We start from the raw sequence: 27068 nt of genomic DNA, 5'->3' as shown, positions 1-27068 counted from the left end.
TCTTCCGTCACTTCATTCTCTCTCTCTCTCTCTCTCTCTCTCTCTCTCTCTCTCTCTCTCTCTCTCTCTCTCTCTCTCTCTCTCATCGTCGCCCTCACTGCCTCTCTCCGTTATCAAGTTTTAGTAATGAATTTCTCCCTGCTTCCCTGAAAACATGTCAACGAAAGTCTGTGTATTACTGTGTGTGTGTGTGTGTGTGTGTGTGTGTGTGTGTGTGTGTGTGTGTGTGTGTGTGTGTGTGTGTGTGTGTGTGTGTGTGATTTAAGTCTGTGGGATAATTCTGAGGTTTGAATATTGTTTTTTTTCCTTTGTTCGTCTTATTATTGATTTATCTAACTATTTTTGTTATCTATAAAATAAACGGTTAAGTTAATGAATCAATCGCTTTACTACTACTACTACTACTACTAATAATAATAATAATAATAATGATAATGATAATAATAATAATAGTAAATGTGGGGAAGTTGAAGAGAGGAGCAAAAGTGTTGGTGGCAAAATCTACCTGTAAAAACTGAGAGACCAGAGAGAAGTTCTGCATTAATGGAAAGTTAAATTTTGCATCTTTTGGCTGTGGTTGGAGTGAACGAGTGGAGTAAATAAGACAGAGGCGACAGAGGGAGTGAATGAGTGAATGAAAAGTGGAGGGAGTGAAAGTGAGTGGGTGAAGGAAGGAGAAAGGGAGAGGAGGGAGGATAGTGGTAATATACCATAATATATATATATATATATATATATATATATATATATATATATATATATATATATATATATATATATATATATATATATATATATATTCGTTATGGTATATTTTTTCGACAAACCATCTTTTCATCTTCCTTTCTCCCTCTTTCGCACATGGAAAATTTATTTCCAAAGCGTGCGGTAAAAACTGGATACCAAGTTAGAGAAATTTCTTTTCTTTCTCTCTAAATCTAAATGCACCAATAAAAGGACCACATTCGGAAGCATTTGAGCGTTCTCCCTCGACTACTTTATTTTAGGTACAGTTTTAGGTTTTCATGATTCTAGTGGCAATTTAATTGACTATTTATGAAAATTGACACTTGTTGCTTAACCCTTACATGATCTTAACAAAAATAAAACAATAACACAGGAAGGTTCGATGTACTTTATCATGTATTGGTTTTATTGTAAATGGTGTCTTTCAAATTTTACACTAAATTTTCACCACAATAACATTAAGTTTGAGAAGAAGCCATAGCAGTCAAAGCATTAACAGGAATTTAACGTCATCAATGGGGAAAAGACCCACAAGAACACAACTAATCATTTCTATGGCCTTTAAAAATAAACATCATGGGAGAATAAGGCAGTTCGACATTATAAAGCAAGTTATCTGATTCATCCACGTAACAAGTAGAACACGTGCAAACGCTACTTACAGTTTCTGAGTACATCGTTTTCCTTGATAATAGCGCAAGTGCTGGCTTCGAAACACATATGTATCCTGGAACGTAAGTATAACTATACACAACATATAAAAACAAGTGATATCGTTAATGCTAATGAAAAACTGGTTTGTATACTAATAAGTTTTGCTGTTATTTCTATGGCGTGTTAACGTGAACTTTTAAATGCACGCTACATGCGCTTCCCATGTGTTTATTAGCTAGTTGAATATTCATCTAAGAGGGTTGATTGGATATTGAAATCACTATGCACCAATTTACTGTATATTGGAATTAAATATTCAAATATATAAGCCAATTAAAAATAGTCATGTCAGTGCTTTATTTTTCTCATCAGCATCTCTCTCTCTCTCTCTCTCTCTCTCTCTCTCTCTCTCTCTCTCTCTCTCTCTCTCTCTCTCTCTCTCTCTCTCTCTCTCTCTGCGAAAACGAAAATAATATAAGATATCAAGTTTGTATTCCAAATATTATTTTGAACCGGGGCTGCAGGAAAAAAGTTGGTTTATATGTTCATTTACGAGTTTAAAATTCACACGCACGCAGGTCCTCGCGTGATGCAAAAATTTAGTGTGCACGTGTGTGTGATCGTAAAATATTGAGTTTATATGCATGAACCTGTTACTGTGTGTATTGGGAGGCGTGGATGTCTGTCAGAACCAGGCACGTGGTTGCTTTTTTCAAAGAGTAAAAACCCTCAGGTCTCCTGCCGCTGCTCCCTTTCTTCGTGTCCTCGGTGCAAACTCGGAATTATGAGACTTCGGGCAGCATTTTGTACCCTTGTCACTGCTAGAAAGGCAACTGCTTCGCGTGGGAAGGAAGGTTCTTGCCTTGCATGTGCAGGTAGAAGGAAAGGGTTGGCGGCACACAGCCCTTCACATTTTTTCAATCTTCAATCCTTGAGGAAATTTTAAAACACACGACCTCCTATCCAGCGTTATGTTATCAGACATTTCCAGTAACCACTTCAATCTCTTGTACCAGAGACTGTCAATAAAATTTGAAATACAATATCAGTGTGGCAATGCTGCAAAAGCCATATCCTTATAAAGCTGTGAGGCGCTGGAATGACGCCAGGCTAATATGAGTGCACAATATCACTGTACACGCGAGAAAGACAAAAATGACGCTGCTGACACACATAACACCATACCTCTGCGTATCTATGAATATGAGCGAGGCTTCGTCTCTCTCTCTCTCTCTCTCTCTCTCTCTCTCTCTCTCTTTCATATATATATATATATATATATATATATATATATATATATATATATATATATATATATATATATATATATATATATATATATATAAATATATATATATATATATATATATATATATATATATATATATATATATATATATATATATATATATATATATATATATATATATATAAAACGAGCAGGGAGCCTCATTCACAGACTTTCTGCAGCACTTGCTTTGAGGACTGCCTGAAGCAAAGCTTAACTGCGCTATAAATTGGCTTAAAAGAGCAAAGAGAAAAGTTAAAGGAGCAGCAAAGGTCACGGAAATGGATGAGACGAGTAGCGAGGATGTGTTCTGTGCTTAATGAAAATGGTGCGCGGCGGCCGTTCCTGTATCAAAGCAGCTCCGTTGTAATTCATACACGAGAATGCGTTTCTTATAATAGGATTGTCATTTTTAGCATCATCATTTTGATTTTTCTCTTTCTATTAAGGTGAAACGAAACATGTGCATTTAATTTCGTCAGAGTAATTCGAGGACATTCAAATGCATGTCGTAAAATATGAAAGCTAAATTAATTTATATATGTTAATTTTTATTCTGATTGTTTATTACATATTGTTCGATTAATTATGCAAACTAAATAAAGATAAGAAAGTAATATCAATAATTAGACTTCCAGAATTCAAAACGAAATAAAAAAGTGGCATGAAAAAAAGTGTGTGATGGAACAGATTCACGTTCAAGAGGCCTGATTGTGTCCAAACAAATAACACTTCGGAAAACTTTCATATCACTCACAAGCAAAATGAAAAAAAAGAAAAAGACACAGAAGGCTCAGAGGAATGAGACAACGTTACTGTATTTGAACTGTAACACTGATAGCTTCTGTAACTCCATACCCGCTCATGATTTCCTCCCAGTAACTTGAACTGTTTTATGTATCAGGACTTTCCCAGAATTAAATTGACCAACTTGTCTTTCTATTTCTTGGACTACTTTTTTGTGGGAGAGCAGTAAGTTAAGCATGTCTTTCTTTTCCCCATAACTCTGTGCTGTGGGCTAGTCTCCTTGAAAAAGTAAAAAAAAAAAAAAAAATGGAAGTAATTTTTCTTGAGTTCCCTCCAGCTCCTTGGATACCCTGGGCCTGGTAAAACTAAGGGGATTTAGGGCCCGACAGTTTGTCATTGGCTTTGACGTGTGCGTGACGGGGTTAAGATGGTGGCGGGGGACGCGAGCTGAGGGACTGGCGTACTAGCAAGGCGGAGAGAGGCAAGGCTGTGGGAAAAAATATTTAAAACCGTTCCCTTAACATGCCTGTCCTCTAGTGGGTGGGTCTGTTTCTTTTGCGTTTTTCTTTCTTTCTGCTTGTCTATCTGTCAGTACTTGTTTACTTCTCTGTTCGTTTGTCTGCCTGTTTCTGGTTTTTTATCTCTGTTAGTCTCTATGCTTGTCTGTATGTATGTTTGTGTGCCTGTTTGTTTATATTTGTCAGTATCCAAGTGTTTTGCCTCTTAATGCCAGTCAGACTCTCTCTCTCTCTTTCTCTCTCTCTCTCTTTCTCTCTCTCTCTCTCTCTCTCTCTCTCTCTCTCTCTCTCTCTCTCTCTCTCTCTCTCTCTCTCTCTCTCTCTCTCTCATATGAAAAATGTTAAGCACTGAAATCAGGAATGCAATCAAGTTCAGCTGGCTGTTATGAATTGACTGAAACAGGAACAACAATAACAATCTACAATATGAAAGCAGCCATGTGTCTGTGTGTCTATTTTTATGCTTCTCGACAAGTAAATTGAATAAGACAACAGTTTTATTCTCCTTACACTCAAATGGAACATAATAAGTTAACACGATAATCTTGGTCATAAATATTTATATAATTTGCTACATATGCAAATGTTGAAGTTACATAGTAGATAGGCACACTGTTCTCAGGCTGTAAACACCGCATCACTATCCCTCACCTTTCTTCGCTATTGAAATTAAGATATTATTTTCTGAAGTATGTAATTACAAAAAAAAAAAAAAAAAAAGTGTTCTCTGTGGGAGATCATGAAGAGAATAATGCTCAGACATAAATTGATGTCAACACGATATCTGCTCCGAGATAAAGTGAGGTTGGTATAATATTTCCCTTAATAACTGACAACTTGAAACAGGGAGAGATAAATAAAACACACACACACACACACACACACACACACACACACACACACACACACACACACACACACAATATATATATATATATATATATATATTATATATATATATATATATATATATATATATATATATATATATATATATATATATATATATATATATATATATATATATATATATATATATATATATATATATATATATATATATATATATATACGCAGAGATTCAACTGAAAATAAAATGTAAAATCAGACTTAAAACATTTTTAAAATAAGAAATGTAAGTGCGATGCAATACGTAATTACGAAATAGACACGTAAATAACATGAATTTGAGATGTACAGACAGCAAAAGCAGAGATGAAAATTGAAATACGAAGTGTAGAATCAGACCTCAAAAGAATTCTACATAGATGGAAAAATATTTCTTCGAAGCATAAGTCGAATGACACCTCTAAAATTAAACTAACAAGTTTAGCATCTCTGATAATTACCTTTTTTTGGGATGAAATACTGAGTGAACTTTTCCTTGTTTTGTGTTCTTGGTAAGATTCCTGAACATATTAAACGAATAAATGAATCAATAGAACGATATACACAGGTAAGGTATATAATGCTACATGTTGAACATATAAGCTTACGAATAGAAGGACCGGGACTATTCTTGGCCATTGTTCCGTGCCATCGTCAGAAGGGGAATGGATCATAAAGCCTCAGTCATCCAAAGAAAACGATCACACATTGTCCGTTTTCGCTGCTTTTTAAAGGGAACTGCACAAAATCTTTACCGTCAGTGAATGCTTGTTCTTTTTACTGGCTACCGTTAACGAAATTGCGCATCCAGTGGGAGGAATAATTCTCTAAGCATATATTTATTTCCCTATCTTTAATATCTGTCTATCTATGTGTCCCAGTCCTCTCGTCCAGTCTCTTTCAGTCGCCTTTTATGATGCATAGGGAATACACTGATAGCGTTATTACTGCCTGAAGTTTGTGGTCGGTCCCCCAAATCACAGCACCAGCAATAATAATAATAATAATAATAATAATAGTAATAATAATAATAATAATAATAATAATAATAATAATAATAATAATAATAATAATAACAATAATAAATTGTCTTCTGGTTACTATTATTACTATTATAGCTCATTAAAGTATAAATAGTACAGTAGAAAAGATGTATGTATGTACGTGGAGAATATAAGGAGAGGAATTAGTAATAGCAAAAAAAAAAAAAAATCATCCCTGCAAGAGAGAGAGAGAGAGAGAGAGAGAGAGAGAGAGAGAGAGAGAGAGAGAGAGAGACGGAAAAATAAAATAGGCACTACAACAAAAGAGAAGAAGAGGAAGAAGAAAAGAATGCAAGTAAATGAACACAGCCACTCTTCTCCTAGTCTCCTTTTTTAAGCCGTCACATCGCATTCCAGACGCTCTCACTCCACACAGTAATAGAATCGAGGTACGGAAGTCCTTGACGGAGGAGGAGGAGGAGGAGGAGGAGGAGGAGGAGGAGGAGGAGGAGGAGGAGGAGGAGGAGGAGGAGGAAGAGGGAGAGTGGGAGGAAGAGGGGGGAACCTTAATGTCTCTCTCGTGTCCCACTTCGCCTCTCTTGTTTCCAGTCGGCTTGGCGTTGCAGAACCTAGGTATTGTCAGCCCTTATGCTACGTGGCACCTCCATCGCCGCCACTTTCACCCTACTGTTTTTTTTTTCACCCCTTCCACAGTTCTTTATACCTCGCTCACTCACTCCCAATGGCACAACTATCCTTAGTCCTGCTTCCCGTAGCCAGCACTCTCAATCTACCATTATTTTAAGTGTTACCATTCTTTACCTTGCTTTATCATACTGCCAGCTTTCCACTACCCACACTGTCCTTGTTCCTGCTTTCTGTCACCAGCACTTCTATCATTATTTCCAGTGTTATCGTTCTTTGCTATGCTTTATTATTCTTGCTGCTTTCCATTACCATCACTATCTTTATTACTGCGTTCTCTAATCATTCTTTCCATCTACCATGAGGGTTATTTCAATCTTCTATAAATATCTCCGTTGTTATTATTATTTTCTTATTATTTTTGTTGGTTACTATTACAATATTACTGTCACTGTCTTCTGTAATTACTTTTCACATCTACCACTGTTATTATTCTTTATCATCCTTGCTGCTTCTTACTATCGTCATTACTACCATTGTTATCCTCTGTAACCACTTCCATTTACCATTGCCATCAGTTCAACCTATAATTATTTTCAATATTACCATTGTTACTCCTTACTACCGTCACTACCACAATGCTTATCTTCTGTAACCACTACTACTCCCTCCACCGCAGTTAGGATCATCTACAATCACATTCCCATTTGTGCCACTATCTTTTACCAATGTCGCCTTTTACGCTCACTATTACTACCATCTTTATTGGTCATGAATCTATTGCCTTACGTAACTGTAGTTTATGTCTTTTACTATTATTACAACTATGATTGCACTTGCTATCGCTACTTTCCAGCGTTACTATTACTGTTCTTTATCATCCTTATCGTCTTTTACTGTCGCCTCTTTCACTGTTCTTTACTGCTTACTGCTGCTATGACTATTTTCTATGATTTTACCGCAATCAATAAATACTAGAATCATTAGTATGATCATTAGTATAATCATCAGCCAACCGCATATATATTGTATTAAACAGCTGGAAATCTATCACTAAAATACTAAAGATTGATTTTTAATGTTTAATCGTGCATACCCTGGCCGTCATTATTATCACCATCACCACCACTATCACTACAACTACCACTATCACTACCACAGCCATTATAACCACCACCACTATCATCATCACCAGTGTCCCCCAGCACAATACAGAAACTACCACAACAACACCTGGTACTACTACTACCGCTACCGTCACTACCACTGCTACCTATTCAGACCACTTATCACTGGCTATTCTACGCTATTTCACTCAATATATGCCAGCCTCTCAATCACACACATCCATGAAATACACTAACACCCGCCAATGAAGCACACCAGAATCACGTCATATATTCTCTCCCTCTTGCGTAACATATTTTCAGCTTCTCATTGTCGTTAAAGCATTTCCCCTTCCAATGAATATTTTCTATTACTCAATGCGGTTATAAGATATGAATGTGGGGACCCTTCCACCGAGCAATATTTACTCATGCCACTGTTACCTCTACCACTGCCGCTCCTCCTGCTCGGGAAAACCATGCTCGCTCTTTGGACTGACTTATGGGGCTCATGTGTACTTCTGTCACTCGCCCTAGTCCTGCTCCCCGACCCTATCCACTCAAGCCACGGATGAACACTACTGGTGGGAAACAAATACCAAGCTAATACTACGATAACAGGAAATTATTCATGATTTTGGTTACACGAAACTGGTAAAAATAATGACAACATCTGCTACTACTATTATCTACTACTAATACTATTATCTACTACTACTACTGTTATTACCACTACTACTACTACTACTACTACTACTACTACTACTACTACTACTACTACTACTACTTCTAGTTTAGTTAATATATTATAGTATGACTATTATTTCAACACGAATCAGTTGGATGAACCTAGTAGAGAACTTTATATGTGTACTGAGACAAAAAAATGTTGATTTTGTTATTAAATTATGTGTTGTACAGCTTATTATATATTATTAAATAGACTGAATGAATGATGACTACGACTACAACTACTACTACTACTACTACTACTACTACTACTACTACTACTACTACTACTACTACTGCTGCTGCTGCTACTACTACTATAATGGAATAGACTCATAAATGAGGCTGTTACTGCTGAGTCAATAAAAAAAGAACTTTAAAAGAAGATAGGATAAATTTATAGATAGGGATGATGGATAGGTACGGTTAGGTATATTCTATAGAGGGACTGCCGCGTGTAGGCCTACTGGCTTCTCGTAGCTTCCCTTATGTTCTTTTGTTCTTACATGCTGTTGCTGCTGCTGCTGCCGCCACCACCATTACTATTACTACTACTACTACTACTACTACTACTACTACTACTACTACTACTACTAACAACAACAAAACTATAACAACTGCACATCATAACAACCACCACCACAACTAACAACAACAACAGTACCTCTTTGGTGACACACACACACACACACACACACACACACACACACACACACACACACACACACACACACACACAGTTCATACTAACAAAAAAAAAAGATACGCAATACTCTATAAAGCTATTTAGGGGTAGAGTGTCGCCATTTCTACTTTACCAACAAAATGAGATAAGGTCGAGGTGGACTGTGGATAGCATTAGCTGGATGTCTGCCCGAGAGAGTGAGGATGAGAGAGAGAGAGAGAGAGAGAGAGAGAGAGAGAGAGAGAGAGAGAGAGAGAGAGAGAGAGAGAGAGAGGAAAGGGAATGATGGCTTAGGAAGGTGAAGAAGTGGCGGCGCGAGAAAGGTGAGGCTTAGGAGACTTGTGTCAGCTAAACTTTTAAGAACATTGCTTATATACCGCGCTCCCGTGAAATAGCAACAGGGGATACAAGCTCTGAGATGCCCCGGCTCTGAAAAGGCGGGATATATTTAGAGGCAGGGAAGGAAAAGCAGCAGAGGAGGAGGAGGAGGAGGAGGAGGGCAAGACAGTCCGTTGTCGGTAGGTAATCCAATAGAATTATGTTTATGAAGTTAGTGGGTTATTTTGCTTTTATACCTTGACTTAAAACCACGAATACTGACGTCAGGAAATATTTTCTTCTGCATTTATTTATTTATTTTATCAATTATTTGATAATAATTAAGTTTGATGCTAACTAACTTATCTCCGACACCTATTTTTTTATTGCCACATATAAGAAGTGCTTAATAACTAGTGAGTATAAAAAACTAAATATTTCTACAATATTTTACTAATCTAGTTCTTCTACATACTTCTATATAAATACTTCTACAATATTTTATCCATTTCTTTTGAGAGAAGGATGGAAGAGTTAAAAAAAAAGTACAACATCACACAAAAAAAAACAAAGAAAAGGAAAAGAAAACAGGTGCCTTAATAGATCAGCGTGTTTACAAAAAGTACCTCCTTTCGGGAAAAAAAAAAAAAAATAGTGACTGATTTCTGAGCAACGGATGTAATTTTTTCGTCCACTCTTCCCCTTTCCTTATTCTCTGAAGTCTGTGATTAATTAGTCCCTTATTTTCACCAGTCGAAAGCGCGAAAAAAAATACTATTTTTTTTTTTTTGGCGGCGTCGACTTCAAAATATTATTGAAAGACTATTATTATCACAGACTGGGGAGAAAAACCACACTGGGATACTTTAGATTACTTTCGTTGTTTGTGGCAGTGAAAGCTGAGATTGTGACTGATTCTCTCGCCTTCACGCAGTGGTAAATAATTCTCTCTCTCTCTCTCTCTCTCTCTCTCTCTCTCTCTCTCTCTCTCTCTCCTCTCTCTCTCTCTCTCTCTCTTTCGGGTATGTGTGTGTGTGTGTGAGAGAGAGAGAGAGAGAGAGAGAGAGAGAGAGAGAGAGAGAGAGAGAGAGAGAGAGAGAGAGAGAGAGAGAGAGAGAGAGAGAGAGAGAGAGTGTGTATATGAGTGTGTGTGTGTGTGTGTGTGTGTGTGTGTGTGTGTGTGTGTGTGTGTGTGTGTGTGTGTGTGTGTGTGTGTGTGTGTGTGTGTGTATATGAGTGTGTGTGTGTGTGTGTGTGTGTATGTGTGTGTGTGTGTGTGTGTGTGTGTAACCATCTCATAACTCTCTCTCTCTCTCTCTCTCTCTCTCTCCTCTCTCTCCTCTCTCTCTCCTCTCTCTCTCTCTCTCTCTCTCTCTCTCTCTCTACCCACACTCCTCCACATGTGTATCTGTAACTCTCACCGCGGTATCAGTTTCTGTTTACACCAGAAACTCCCGGACAATTCACACAATCAGACGCAATCGCATCAAAGTCCCTCCTTAATAACTCGAGCATATGCGAGGCCCATCTCGGGGAAGCAAACTGCATCACACCACACCAACCCTTGCCTCCACCACCACCACCACCACTACCACCGCACTTTGATCAATGTTCCACTGGACGGGCAATGCTGAATCATACACGATTTCCACCTACACTTTGCCATACAAATAAATATTCATAATTGCATCCTACAAGCAATACAGAGTAGACATAGATTTATTTTTTGATAACATAGATGTTTGAGATACTAGGCAGATTACAGAAAGGGAAAGAAAGAAGAAAAACTAAGTACAGATAGTACAGAAAAGTACATATTGGCAGAATAATCAAAAGGTGGTCGTTACGAAAAACTAGACATTCACAAAAGACAATAATAATAATAAAAATAATAAACAAATAAATAAATAACAATAATTTTTCACCAAACTATAATTGCCTTTCCTATCCAACACTTTATCAATAACAAGAAGCTTTTATATTCCTTCTTTTATTTATTTATTTCTTGTGGTACTAGAGTAATGGAATGTAATTAAAAAGCCTAGTAAACATATAATGGTTTGTTGTTGTTTGAGCTGCCTAGTATTTTCTTGTACGAAGCAAATCACCATGAAAACTAATGTGTATTGCGTACAGTCTCGAGCAGAAACAGATTAACATATCAATTAATACCTGTACTGCACTTTTTTCTCTGAATCTTAAGCCCTTTAATCTGCTGACAATTTCCTTACAACAATGACAATAGATTTTCCCCATATCAGAGGATACATGATTGAAGGTACATACTTAAAAACGGTGGAAGAGAGTGCAACAGGTTACTTGACTACTGATTATAACTTTGCAGCTTTAATAGTACTATAGTCCCAAAGTTATGGCTTGTTTGACCTTTTCATCGTATTAGTCACCATTTGTTAACATTAAGAATATTGTAGAATATATGTTTTCAAGGACACGTAGTTATGAATAAAAGGAGAAGGTTAATTTAGTACTTTCTTGGCTACAGAAGTATTTAAGAGACTGTACTACAAAAATATTTAAAAGTTTTAGGTATTTATGAGACAACTGATCTAGATTAATATTCAAACAGAAGATAATATCTCGAGAATACGGCTGTGACACGAAGGCTCAAGCATAAGCAGAGTGCACGCAGAGGTGGTGGCAGTGGTGGCAGTGTTAGTGATGCAGGTAGTAGTGGTTGGTAATAGTGGTTATAGTTGTCAATACGAGATTCAATGGTGACGTTCAGATGCGTAATTAATGACAAACTGTGTCCTTTTGTCTCGCCTGATTGGACAGATAAACGTCTTTGCAGTCTTGGCGTGTGTGTGTGTGTGTGTGTGTGTGTGTGTGTGTGTGTGTGTGTGTGTGTGTGTGTGTGTGTGTGCGCGCGCTTGCGGGTAGTTGGTTGTGGGTGTTATAATTCAAACTTACAACACACACACACACACACACACGACACACACACACACACACACACACACACACACACACACACACACACACACGCACACACACACACACAAACTTCACTCTATATAATTTGTCCTCGAATCACCAGATAACAACACTATCTATCTCCATCTATCAGCCTATCTATTGTTCTGTCTTCCTATCCGTCTATTTACTTGGTTACTGACATGGACAGACACGTATTGAATGGTTGCATGAACACAGAAATTGAAGTGTAATTGATGGCGGCAAGGCAGGGAGGGGAAAAATGGGGCACGAATAGGTAGATGATGACGAAGAGGAGGAGAAGGAGGGAAAGGAAAGAAGGAGGGATGAACGTGGAAGAGAAGAACTGGAGGGAGAAAGAGACTAGGCAAAGAAGACGGAGAAGAAGAAAGTGAAAGAGGATGAGGTGGTGTTGGAGTAGGAAGAAGATTGAGGAGGAGGAGGAGGAGGAGGAGGAGGAGGAGGAGGAGGAGGAGGAGGAGGAGGAGGAGGAGGAGAGCAGGAGGAGGAGGAAGAGGAGGAGAAGGATCAGCAAGGGAAGAAGAAGGAGGAAGAGAAGAGATTAAGGTCAGGAGCGTCAGAAAGGAGAATATGGTAGAGGTTCAAAGAGATGAACCAGGCCAAGGGTAAGGCAGCTGGATGAGAGAGAGAGAGAGAGAGAGAGAGAGAGAGAGAGAGAAGAGAGAGAGAGAGAGAGAGAGGAGAGAGAGAGAGAGAGAGAGAGAGACTCTTCAGTACAAGGAGGAGGAGTCTGATAGTACCTCTTCTGAGCTCTCTGGCTCGTAACTTTTAATATTATAGTCTTCCTTGAATATTCCTCCCTCCCTCTACACACACATATATTTCTCTCTGCTCTAGTCTTCCTGCTATATTAAGGGAGGTCGCGCTGGAGGGGCAGGAGTGGAAGTTATGGGGATTTTCTTTTTATTTCGTTATGGTAATGTGCTGTTTTTCTCTCTCTGAACGTGATTATATTCTCGTCTACATGCTCCTGGTTGAGCCAATTGTTTATTTCGCAGGTGCGCTCAACGACTCTACCTGTACTGAGAGAGAGAGGAGAGAGGAGAGAGGAGAGAGAGAGAGAGAGAGAGAGAATGAGAGAGAGAGAGAGAGAGAGAGAGAGAGAGACTTATTGTATATACACATAGTAAAGGCATGCTGACGGACAAACTGAGACCGAAACACAAAAACACACACACACACACACACACACACACACACACACACACACACACACACACAAACACAAAGATTATTTAATTTATCGTTACTCCTTCCTCCATCTTCATCATGTCAGGAAATGGCGTATCTGAGTGCCAATCTGTTCTTTCACTCCTACATACTAAAGCTAACAGTCTATCAGTTTATCTGCTTATGTGTACCAATAATGTTTCCATTTCGCTGTTGACTATTATATCACTGCCTTTCTATTCACTAATTCTACCTGCTTATCTATCAATCCATCTTGTTGAGTTATGTAAATCATCCTTTAGGTGGAAATAGGTGAACATGTTTCATACATGGACTGCCACGTGTATGCTTGAAGTCTTTTTGCAGCTTCTCTTATTTTCTTATGTTTTCATGTTTTTATATGAAATGGAGGCAGAGAACTACAGAGATAAGACACGACAAAGGAAAGGCAGGACCGATCCCCCTTTGTATCATACATCTCTTGTCAAGTGGTTAAGTCCCTCAATTCTGCCCGTCGCTACACCTTCTCCTCAGACGCTCGTAGATCGGACGCGAGACCTCCCGGACACAGCCATCAGTCAACATAGTGTTTTTCCCTGCAGCAGACAGACACTGGCGACACTAGCAGTCCCTCGAGACGCTCTCCACTCCGTCGGACTTCCCTGTTGCCCGTCAAGAGAATCTTGCGGGAAATGTTTCATGTAATGATTCTGAAAGTTTTTGGAGCTGAAGTATTAGACATCATTGTTGAGCTTAAGAAGTCTGAATTCCAGTGATTTATTACCATTGACAGCTTGAAAGTGTTGTGCACTGCCCATGGAAATCCAGAAAGGACAATGGGGATAATTTTTAAAGAGCCACACACACACACACACACACACACACACACACACATACACAGTAAATACGGGCGTATCAATAAATAGTTAAATTCTTTGCTGTTGATTTTTTCCTGTAAAAAATATAACTTTTTTCTTTCTCCATCTTAAACAACAGTCGCTGGAACCAGTTAACGTGAGGCTAAGGATGAACAGATATCTTCAAAAACAGATAAAATAGCAATTCGCGAACGGATTTGCAAACACTGCCAATGAGTAATTGATTAACACGAAAATCTATAATCACTACTGCCAGTGTCCATTTTCTGGGAAGCTGTACTCAGTATTACGATTAGCACGTTTGTCAATTATGAGTCGTGTTACTATTGCTTATAGTCTTTACTTGCAATGCTTATTTACTTTACAAGTATACTACGAGGAAATTCTGGGATTTTGTCTGTTTCTAAATATCTTTCATGTAGGTGTCTTTTTGTCGATTATGGACGTGTAAGTCTGATAGATAATGTGTCAAACCTCCTCCTTGTGCAGTTTTGACTCAATTAAGATCATTATTCATAGATTTGTGCATGTATGTCTGCCTACATAACTGTCTCTCTGCCTGCTTTTCGAAATTGCCGATATATAAAACTAAATAGATTAACTGTCACATATCTTACCTTCTATTTGCCGTCTTTTTTAATGCGAGAGAGAGGCCGTTCAAAGGAACACATACAGTAAAAAAATTCCCTCTAATTCGTTTCGAGAATAAAAAAAAAAAGGAAAGAAACGTTAAATAGAGAAAAGAAAAATATACTAAATGAAGGCCAATCAAATTCTGCCTAGTTCTGTCTAGCTGATTGCCTGCTTATCATCCTAAAAATGTGTCTAAGGTTTCTGACTGCCTATACACGAATATGTCTATTAGGCAAGACAAATGTGTTGTGATCGATCTAGCGCACAGCTTCTTAAGGGATCTCTTTTATCTGCGAGGCCTGAGTCAACACAGTTAGTAAACACGAGCTAATAGAATCCAATGTTTACAGATCTCTTGTGTTACGCTCAGCATGCATTCGATGGCCGGGAGACGGAAGGATATCCTACACGAATTTTTAAGATTCTTCACAATCAGCCCAACCACACAATGTTTCCCCTTAACTCCCCTCCCCCCCCCCCCCCCTCTCTCTCTCTCTCTCTCTCTCTCTCTCTCTCTCTCTCTCTCTCTCTCTCTCTCTCTCTCTCTCTCTCTCTCTCTCTCTCTCTCTCACTCGTATCATTAATCTTTTGACTGACATAGACCAAAGACCAATGATAGTTTATAGTTAGAGAAAAAAAAATTAACCACATTTTTTTTCCTTTTTTTTTTTTTTTTTTTTATTCCCGGGCCTTAGTAAAAAGGTGAAAAAAATTCAATTTAAAAAAAAAACTTTCATCTTATAATTGCGATATGTTCCTTACTAAAAGATAAATACATTGAGCGTATGTAAAACAACAAATTTTCAACTTTTAAAAAGACTAAACAACACACTTTTTTGATTGATATATACTTGTTATATTAATATTCCTCTACTTTCATGATTTAATCATCTGTAATCTTAGAGGAGAATATTTAATTACCCCTCAAAAAATCTATTTTTTGTATAGGTCCGGATCTTTGTCAAAAATCTTGAAAAAAAATTTCAAATAAAAAATTTGTATCTGATAATTGGGGTATGTTCTTTACTTAAAGGAAAAAAAAATCATTGTACATGGTTAAAATACTATTTAGAGTTCTTAGGAATGGGGAACTGATAATAATCGTATTTCACTTAAAAAAAATAAATAATAAAAAAATAAAAATTTTCGATTGATATATTTTTTGTCAATATTCTTCTATTAGTATTCATGATTTGGTTATTTGTAATCTTAGAGGAAGATTCTTAAACGCAATTTTTTTTGGTTCAATTTTTTTTTTGAACAAGAAAAAAAATCAATAAAAAAAATTATATCTGATAGATGGTATATGTTCTAAAAAGAAAACTAAAAAAAAAAAAATAATGGACACACTCAGCTGTTCCTGGTCTTAATGGAAGCACGGATGAGAGGCATCGCTATTTATGTCAAGCACTATCAACTACTTCCTGGTTTTTCTTTTTCACATATTTTTAAATTAACATCGTGAGCAAACATTATTCGTAGTATTAGGTAGCGTACATTAAGAATATTTAATCTTTCCACTAACCTTCTGACTTCTTTCTGAGCTGAACAGAACAGTCTGCTTCAAGTTTAGAGAACAATTTCAAAAGATATCCCTGGCAGCAATAGCAGTGATAGAGTAATTCAAACCGAACTGTCCTTTCAGTTTTAATTTTTACAATGTCTGGGATGACAGGGAAGCAGTAACGTTTCATATTGCCAGTAGTAGTGGTTAGAAGGTTACAGACACAGTGCACAGCAATACAATAATGTGAATTGACAGCTATCACGAGGAAAGGAGACATGAAATAAGCTCTCACGATGACGGCTACACAATCAACGTGGTTTTACGAGATGATGCTTTCCAGTAAATCTATAAACTGCTCTGTGTCGGTCGTGATTCTTTGTCAATAAAAGTGCAAGTGCTATTATATTCTTCGATTCCTTGGCTCTCTTTCTCTCCCCGGTAGCTATTTGTGCCTCTGTCAATTCTTATTTGTTTCTGACTGTTTATCTTTGTCTGTTTACCTGTCTGTCTATTTTTGCCTGTATCTCTCTCTCTCTCTCTCTCTCTCTCTCTCTCTCTCCTCTCTCTCTCCTCTCTCTCTCTCTCTCTCTCTCTTCTCTCTCTCTCTCTCTCTCTCTCTCTCTCTCTCTCTGTTCCTTCCTATACCAAGTGAGTTTGTATGTATGTATGTACTGTATAACACGAAAATTCCACTCTTATTTCAAACCCGCCGTTGAATGAGATTGATTTAAAGAAACAGTCATTGGCATAAAGACGCGGTTGAGTTTTAAGACGTGTGTTTTGTAAGATGTCTCAGCTGTTGTTCCGTGTCTCTGTGTGTAACCTTCGCCATTATTATCCGGAGGTTCTATTTATACAGCATCCCTTGTACTGCCTGAATGGTGGGCGACTGTATTATGCTAAGTCTCCTCGAATATACGTGTTAGTGTACTCGTAGTATAGAACTTAATATATCTTAAAATAACTCCTAATACATCTCTCTCTCTCTCTCTCTCTCTCTCTCTCTCTCTCTCTCTCTCTCTCTCTCTCTCTCTCTCTCTCTCTCTCTCTCTCTCTCTCTCTCTCTCTCTCTCTCCTAAATTCATCATTTCACGCTGTTCGTCTTCCTGCAATGTGTGTTCCTCTTCGTCTCCAACAATACTTCGGTAATACTTCGACGGCCTCAACTCAGCACGCAAGCAACAAGCAGAGAAAGTTTCGTTGATAGTTTCTAGTCTTGTCTTACATTTCTCATTACTTATGTTCTTTTTTTCCTATACTTCCTGGAGTCACAAGGAAAACTCTGACTGGAAAAGAAAAACATCTGGGAAATGAACAGACGTCGAAGGTAACCAAGAAAATTTTGACAAACAGGAATTCTTTACAATGGCGTATTATTATTATTTTTTTCTTTCTCTCTTTCTCTTACTCTCGTCCCGGACAAAATATATCTGACAGCCATCCGTCGAGCTTTTATATCGGGAGGGAATTGCAGAGCTAAACTGAAACAATAATAATTGAACTGTCATATGTAAATGACTAGACACACCAATTAACATTACATACTGCATATGCACAATGGCGATAATTCTGTGTATGTTTATTTATCGGGTTTTGCGCAGGAATACAAATTTATGCGTTTTCCCTCCCGTGCTGTGAAATGTAATAATAATAACAAAAAAAAAAAAAAAAACGTTAACGTCATTTAATTATAATCGTTGAGTAAAACTTTGAGTTGCGCTTTTTCATCTGCATCATGTGCATATTGAAGGGAGCGGCCAGAGGGTGCAAGGGAAAGAGTGAACAAAGGTGAGAGGGAGTCGCATGAGAGAGAGAGAGAGAGAGAGAGAGAGAGAGAGAGAGAGAGAGAGAGAGAGAGAGAGAGAGAGAGAGAGAGAGAGAGAGAGAGCGAGAGAGAGAGAGAGAGATTATTGATTCTATATTTGTAATCACATAATTATAAAAACCTTACAGTGTTACCTAGTTTGCATAAATGTGTTACAGAGAGCAATGTGTGTTACAACTACGATTTAAGCATCATTCACCGTTTTCCTTTAAATCAATAATGTAATGAAGATGGGATTTGGTAAAAGAAAAGGGACGTTCGAACAGGAAGATAAATAAATACAATTCCTGTCTTTGTTCGAATCTCATATCTCATATTGATGCGCTAAAGATAGTCTGGGATGTCATAGATAGAATTTTCAGCACCTTGATTTAACTTTTTTTTGTTTTGTTTGTCGGTATGATTATAAAGTAAAAAAAAAAAGACGAGAAATGTGAAGAAGGGGAGGTAAAATCGAAATCCGCCCCAGTTGGAAGGTAAGAAGCAATAACACACGACCCTGTCACTTCCCTTGCCTCCTTGTTTTTATCACGTGCCCCGCCGCTTCGTCCCTGCCATCATGCCTTCTGCCTTTCCATCCCCGCCGCCGCCTCCTATCCGCCTCCTCCCTGCCCACGCACGTCTGGCTCGTCGTCCCCGTCACGTTCACCAACTCCCTGCCTGTCACTTCGTCTCTGTCACTGCTCTCCTTTCTTCTTAACTCACTTTCCACCCCCAGTTCTCTTACACTTCTGAAACGCTTACCTCTGAGGCACGTTCTTCACTTTTCTTTTGAAATATCGCGCGAATTCCCTCTCTCCCTTCTTTCTCCAGCGCTGTTTCAATTATGTTTTCAATATATGTGCTCCCATTTACATTTATTTACATTTGTAGCACTACCTATGCCTTCTCACTGATTTTTGTTTTTCTTTGTCTACTTGTTCCCCATCTATCCAATGTCTCAACTGCACTGTCTTTTTGTAAGCTGTTTCCTCACTTCCCGTCTCGTCTCTAGGAGCTTTTTAGTATCACGATCTGCATTTTTTCTTTTATCTTCTCATACTAATCCTTTGCTTCTTTCCTGTCTAGTCTGCATTGGCTTTTTCTATCTCACTATCTTTCCTTCCCTTTCCTTCACTACCTACCTGTGTTTCAGCCCTCTTGTATTCTTTTCTCTTCCTCTATCTCCTCCGCGCTGCCTTTATCCTCTACGCCGCTTCAACACTCCCTGCCCTCCCTTCCCTACACTCACTTTCTCTGCTTCACCCTCCTGCGTCTCCCTTCCTTTACTTACTCCCTGCCTTTCGTCTATCGCTTCTGCAATGCACTTCTTCCTCTTTGTTGCTGTTCTTCTCTTCCTTCCTTGCACTCCCTTCCTCTCTTTCAACCTCCTGATCCCTGTCACGTTCTTTGCGCATCCTCATCCTCTCTCTCTCTCTCTCTCTCTCTCTCTCTCTCTCTCTCTCTCTCTCTCTCTCTCTCTCTCTCTCTCTCTCTCTCTCTCTCTCTCTCTCTCTCTCAGACTCAGACACAGACACACAGAGGAACGCACAGCCGACCAATAAACCAAAAATAAAGTCTTATCACCCGTTTTATGACGTCGGATTTCCAACTCTCCTGACGATGACGGAGGGCAGGTTATTGCCGCCGCCGCCGCTGCCTCCCGCGTAAACAATACTCATGATTCCACGGGTGTAATTTAGTGAGGGGGAAACTGCAGTAATAAATGCCCTTGTGAATTTAGGAATTGAGATATATATTTTCGTCCTCTATTTTGTTTCATTGGGTATTTCATGCATTTTATGGTATTGCCTCCTCCTCCTCCTCCTCCTCCTCCTCCTCCTCCTCCTCCTGTCTCACTCCCTCCCTTCGTTCCTTCCTTCATTTTTTTCCTCCATCATTTCCTTTCGTTCTTTCCCATCTCTTTCTCGCTTTCTCAGTCTTTTCATGCTCCTTTTCTTCCACTTTTACCTTTTTCCTACGTCTTTTGCTATCCTGTATCTCTCACTTTGGATCAAATAGCGTTGTTTATCGCTGCCTCGCAAGGGCCAACAGGTCAGCTGCGATTTGTTCGTCCTTTTCTTACAGATTTTAAAACAAAAAGATTGGTTTTAGATGTTGTGTAGCTGTTCATCTCTCTCTCTCTCTCTCTCTCTCTCTCTCTCTCTCTCTTCTCTCTCTCTCTCTCTCTCTCTCTCTCTCTCTCTCTCTCTCTCTCTCTCTCTCTCTCTCTCTCTCTCTCTCTCTCTCTCTCTCTCTCTCTCTCTCTCTCTCTCTCCGCAACTTTGAAGTAAATGTGTAAAATGGTGACTGATAGGAAAGGAGGAGAAAGAGAAGATAAAAGTGAAGGAAGAGAAATAAAAAAAAAAAACGAGGCAGATCAGATCAAAATGTAGTTTGAAAAAGGAGAGAGAGAGAAAAAAATACGAATGCGAACGAAGATTGTCCGTTTTGTTGGTCTGAGGTGAGAGGAAAAGAGGATAGAAGGAAGGATACAAAAAAGAAATAAAATAAAAAATAACAGAAAAGAGATATAAAAAAGGGAAAAGACTTGGAAGAAAAGCCACCACAAAATAAAATAAGAGATTGATAAGAGCAAATAAGAAATGATGGAAAAAGAAAACACAGAGAAGTTAGAGAGGGAGGGAGGGAAGAAAGAATGAATGAATGAATGAATGAATAAATAAATAAATGAATGGATGAACGAATGAATGAATGAAAAAAGGAAGGAAGGAAAGAATGAAAGAAAAGAACACAAGGAGGAGGGAAAGAAGAACAGGAAAGAGATAAGGTGGAAGGGAGAAAGAACAATAGATAGATAGACTGATAAAAAGGGAAGCAGACAGAAAGAAAGCAAGAAACGAGGAATGAACAAAGGGAAAAAAGAAAGGAAGAAGGAAGAAGAAACCACAGAAAGAAAGGGAGGAAAGAGTGAGGAAACCGTAGAGGGAAAGAAAGGGAGAGAGGTAGGAGCAAAGAAATAGAAAATAAAGAAAGAAAAGAAAATGAAGAAAGCAAGCAAAGAACACCTCAAGGAAAGAATGAAGCACTGAAAGGATGCATAAAGGGAGAAAGAAAAAAGATACAAGAGATAGATAAAAAAAAAAAAAAGAGAAGGACAACAGGGAATGACAGATGTAAGAAAGCCCACAAGAAACAGAATGGAAGAAGGGAGGTTTGGGACACGAGGGAAAAAGATGAGAGGATAAGTTAAGTGTACAAGTGGATCCTGATGGAGTGAGCGAAGGCGTGGATCAAGGAAGGGATGAAAATGGAGTTACGAGTTTCGTTTTATGAGAATTTCTTGACATATTCTTCCCTTCTCTTCAGGTCCCCTAGATACGTTTCCTTGTCTTTATGCTTCCTTCTCACCGAGCCTTGCAGATAAGCCTCAGGGTGGATGGAAAGGCGAGAGTGGCTTCGATGGTGATGGTGATGCATGGATGGTGACGAAAGAAGCAAGTGATTTTTTTTTTCTATTTTTTGTTAGAGTGCCACTGCCAAATCTGAAGAAAAAAAAGGGTCCTCTTAAATACCAGTTCCCAAAGCAGGGCCAGATGAATAATGATTAAAATATAATAGACGATAAGTGTCTTGATAGTAATGTATGTCTCATTTTGTTTAACTAGTTTTCGTAATGTTATTTGTTATATCTATATTTATGTCTTTTTAAGTTGTAGTCAATAAACATTCTGAGTCTGAATCTATGAGTAAGTTATGTACTGTAGTGGTAAAAATGGCCAGATTGACTAATGAACGGTGACAGAAGGCAAATAAAAAGATAGTGATGTGCTATACGGTGATGGTGACAAGATATGAGTATCTGGTGGTGACAGTAGTAGTGGTGATAGTGGTGATGACACTAAAGCTCCATGTTGAATCTGCACAACATGGATGACATTGCCTTCCTGTATTAATTTCCCGCGTGTCTGAGGTTTAAAGGACAAAGGCATCGTAAAGTATTGTCATTATTCTGCTTGCATTTTACGAAATTGAATGTCGGCTCGTTCTCACAAAATTATACATATTCTTTTCGATTTCTTTATATGTTGGATGTGGAAATAACCTTCCTTTGTGCCTCCTTTACTTTTACGTTACCTTAATTTTATTTCTCCCTTCCATTAAGTCTATATTTAATTCATATTCCAATGAAGTTCATCGCAATTTCTTCCCTTCCATACTATATTGTTCCATCTCGTCAAAACTTCTATTTCAAACAAGTTTCCTTAACGCTTCCGCTCCTTTTATGCCACGGTAACTTTTTCTCCTCCCTTCTCGCCCATCGACCATTAGAACACTTGCAGCCTCGCCTTACTTATTACACAAACCACGAATGTCGAGTGTAATTTGCGTTGTTCTCCCCACGACACCACTTTCATCAAGTTTGTTACACCTCTTGCAGCCTCACATAAGAACATCCATTTAACCAAGAGTGCTATTTTACCTTCAAGCGATGGCTGAGTGGATATGTCGCCGGGTGGTGTTCTAGGAAAACCTGATTCGGATTCCGCCAACAGCAGCAGTTTGTTGTACATCGCAGTGTCGCTTACGATAATCTGTGTTGCTCGAATTGCTATCTCGTGTCAAGGGAAGCACGGTGAGTAACATACCACCCAACATCACTTAACAATTCCAAATATGTATAGGAAGGTCAGTGCCTCCACTACCTCTTTCATCAGCGTCATTCTGCAGGCCGCCGGATAGAGGCAGTGAGTGGAATGTAGTAGAAGTAGTGGTTGGTGAAGAAGGAAATATGCACACAATAAGAAAAAAAAAACATTGACAATATGATATAACAGTATAACACGAATTCCGTACGTTTCAGATTAACAATGAGCCTCGCAGAATGCGTCTGTAAATATTATACATGTTACATATGGCAAATATGATCTGAATCTCAAAATGACTGCCGATAAAATATGGTATTAAATCAAACTATGTAGCGTTCGAATTTAGTGGCCTCTGAAGCACAGAAGGGAAACTTATACAAGGGATCAAACTCTACTCATAGTACATTGATTATTCTGGTGTTATGCAGCCATAACGCGTGGCACGTGACCAAGTACTTGCCACTCATCTACATAATACTGGTAAAGGTCAAGAGATGTACGTTAGGACTTATATAAAAAAAAAAAAAAAGGTTCGCATTTAGTACACATTTTATTACATTTATTAAACATTTAGTTCTTAAAATGACGATGTGATATTTTAGCGGAAATGCCTTTGTTAATATACGTAACTTACAATGATACAATTCAGATGTATTCTTTTGCGCTCTTAATGGTGACGGTAGACGTGTGTGAATTGCTCTTACACACGCTAACCTGCCCTCGAGATATGACACACGTGGCTCACATCAGCGGCTGACAGTGAGGCGGAAGGACGAATGCGAAATATACCTGTAGGTGATGAACGCTGATTAAATGCAACACTTACATGATTACAACTCATTTGCTTTTCAAGGCGAAATTGAATGTCGCTGAAGAAATTTTAAAGAAATCTTCTCCTTACCCCACAAGTTCGCTATCCTCTGCGGAGTTAGAGGACAAAGACAAAGACTATCAGTGAAAATCAAAGAATCTCGACTTGTCTGTCGCTTCCTTGCGTGAATCCTGAGCCTGAAACCTTTGTGTCTGGCAATATGGACCTAAGGAAGCGAGAGACAAGGAGCTACAGCTGGGGTCACCATTCATTGACTGAAGACTAGCATGATCTGGAACTGAATAAATTAACTGCTGGCTTATTTCCACTTTTTACTCATCATTTATGTGAAACCGATCTTTAGCGCCATATTATTTTCATGTGCTGCAATGGCTTGGATTACAAATACGTCACTGTCATGGTGATGCAGCACAACTCGTATGAATCTCTGACACTTTTCTTTCTCTATCACAGGTGCAGTCACAGGAGTGCGAACGTCCAATGCCCCTGCCGGCCCCATGTTGGTGGAGCCTCCCCCTGGAGTTGTGACATTTACTAACAGCTCCGGGGCGTCAGTGGCGTGCCTGGCGAGAGGTGATCCTCCCCCGCAGGTGGCCTGGCTCAACCTCGACCACTCCCCCGTCACCAACATACCCGGCGTGAGGGAGGTAAGTGGCGATGGGCGACTGGGAGTTACTAACAAGCAATACCAAACGAAACAAACACACACACACACACACACACACACACACACACACACACACACACACACACACACACACACACACACTAACCAAAGATCCAGGTGAATTTCGCACACATTTGCCCACAAGTCTTATGTTTATCCATTAGCAATATCAACACACACCAAGAAAAATTTCTAACACTCAACAAAAAAAGTTTTAAAAACCACCGGACATATAAATAAATTCAACTTTATAATCGTCTAATTTACAAATAATCCATTTCCTTGCCAACCTGCTCTTGTAACCTGCTATCATGACTTTTATCCCCTCTACAGGTCCTGAACAACGGGTCCCTGGTGGTGTGGCCCTTCAGCGGTACCGACTACAGACAGGACGTGCACGCGGCAGTCTACCAATGCCGTGCCTCCAACCCTGTGGGAGTGGTCCTAGCGCCCCCCCACAACGCTACGGGCAGGTAAGAGAGGGACAACGGTGCTAGTGAGGTCGTTTATTGCTAGACAGCGTGTGTGGAAACTGCAGGTGCGTTCTCTCTGTGGTTTAGATGATGCTACGGGTGCGCTTTCCTAATGGCGGAGAAACTGTGATAGTGATGTGATACTGTAGCGATGTGGCTTTCATTTCCTCGATGGTCATACATTCTCTCTCTCTCTCTCTCTCTCTCTCTCTCTCTCTCTCTCTCTCTCTCTCTCTCTCTCTCTCTCTCTCTCTCTCTCTCTCTCTCTCTCTCCCGCGTGTCACAGTACCACAAACAACGTCTGCAGAAAACCAATATCAGATTCTCTCCGCCTTCGTGACACGCCTGCCGCCCATCCCTCACAAGGCGGGACATAAGCATCGGTCTGCGATCTGTTTTCAACACACCCCCAGCAGCTTTCATTTGTCTTCCAAACAGTTTAGATCGTAGTATTCTCCGGCCCCTCCTTCCCTCGCCTTCCCTGCCTCTGCCTCTGCCTCTCCCTCTCTCTTTTCCGCTTGCCTCCGTCCCTCCGTCCTTCCCTCCCTCCCCCATTTGTCTCCGCGTCGGATATTCACTGATTGTCTTGCGAGAAGTTTGATAGTTTTCTTTTTCTTTCTCTTGCCATGATTGGAGAGGAGAGAGAGAGAGAGAGAGAGAGAGAGAGAGAGAGAGAGAGAGAGAGAGAGAGAGAGAGAGAGAGAGAGAGAGAGAGAGAGAGAGAGAGAGACTTGTGAATTGTTGAGGTGGAAAATCCAGGTAAACCGAACTCGGTGTAAGAGTTTTCTCTCTCTAAGGTAAACTTTGCCATTGTCTAGACGGGCTTTTACGAAACACGTTATTCATCAGAGCAACAAACAAAAAGTGCCAGAATAAAAAATACTCAGAAATGTGATTTGGCGCGATGGAATTGAGAAAATGCTATCAATTAAGTGAATTACTTCTGCATTAAATACGTGAGTGGATATTGTTGCATTGTATGAATTATACATTAACCCCCTCAGTCTATCGACCTAACTTTCCTCCCGCACGCACAGACACACACACACACACACACACACACACACACACACACACACACACACACACACACACACACACACACACATTCCTATCTTCACTTGAAGCACTGATTGGAACAGAGACCAGATATTTGAAACACGAGTCCCTAAATGTACCAGCGCGACAGGAGATATGCTGCTAAGTACAATATAGAAACACTTAAATGACTGCCATAACCCTATTCATATCCAGTACCATGCAAGTATGATGAATGGGAAGAACATGCCTACGACGAAGTACCAGAGTAGTTCTACTGTTTGACTACTGACCGCTAAACCAGTGGCATATGAACTAGTAGGCTGAAGGATGTGAGTGTTGTAGCTACGTTTTCTTTGTTCACAGCATCACCTGTTATGAGGGGGGAAAAAAAAAAAAACTACCGAAACTGGAGAAACGAGATTTATATAACTAGATTTGAAAGAGAGAAAAAAAATAATGGAGCGAGATTAATAATTAAGTTCCTCCAAAATCCTGTAGAAAATGTAACAAAAAATAAAGGATTCGTGATATTACACCGTGTTCCTTCCAAGTAGTATTCGTTTCTCATTACAACCAGTCCAACTACAAAACAGTTTGTCTTGATCGAAAAATAGTAAGTACTGAGTCATGATTACGAGATATCTAAATGAGACACGTTCGTCATGTGTTGTGTGGGTAGCGGTGTGATGAGACTCAGCAGCAGGCGGTGGATGGTAAATAGGTATCTCATTATTCACTAGCGCCAACCGTTGCAATGCCATTCACTGCTGCGATGAACGTTGAGGTGCCTCGCTTCTCTCAGTGATGTACTAAGATAGGGGAACTCTAGCGCGTGTACGAGTGTTCAGCAAGTGATGCATTGCGAAAGGAATGTTATTAACCAGAGCACTAGATAAAGCTTCCTTCATAGGTGACGTTTTCAGAAACGCATACTAGAAATACATTGCAATAAGTAAGGATATCGTTGCTAGCCTGCTTGCTATATTGCACGTGTCTGCCATTTTACACGCACACACACACACACACACACACACACACACACACACACACACACACACGAACGGTCGGCTTATACATGTGGCTGTATTATATTTCCTGCATAAATTTTAGTTTAGGAAAATTACCCACGCATGAGTTCCTCTGGCGGCCCACGTGAAATTCAGTTTCGA

At 39.2% G+C, this 27068-nt stretch overlaps 1 protein-coding gene across 2 annotated transcripts in view; it reads left to right on the top strand.

Moving 5' to 3' along the window:
* Positions 1-25030, top strand: part of LOC135106699 (cell adhesion molecule Dscam2-like) — a 51818-nt gene extending 26788 nt beyond the window's left edge. For both annotated transcript variants that reach the window (XM_064015959.1, XM_064015958.1), the window contains 2 exons: positions 24172-24365; positions 24719-25030. In XM_064015959.1, coding sequence (XP_063872029.1) covers positions 24172-24365; positions 24719-24862 — 338 coding nt within the window. In that variant the 3' untranslated portion in view covers positions 24863-25030. The remainder of the gene's footprint in view (positions 1-24171; positions 24366-24718) is intronic.
* Positions 25031-27068: the final 2038 nt, after the last annotated feature.

The sequence above is a fragment of the Scylla paramamosain genome, chromosome 14, assembly GCF_035594125.1.
Source record: "Scylla paramamosain isolate STU-SP2022 chromosome 14, ASM3559412v1, whole genome shotgun sequence".
In the NCBI taxonomy this organism is placed as follows: domain Eukaryota; kingdom Metazoa; phylum Arthropoda; class Malacostraca; order Decapoda; family Portunidae; genus Scylla; species Scylla paramamosain.
Note: the sequence above shows the minus strand (reverse complement) of the source record. Positions and strands in the feature narration are given on the sequence as shown.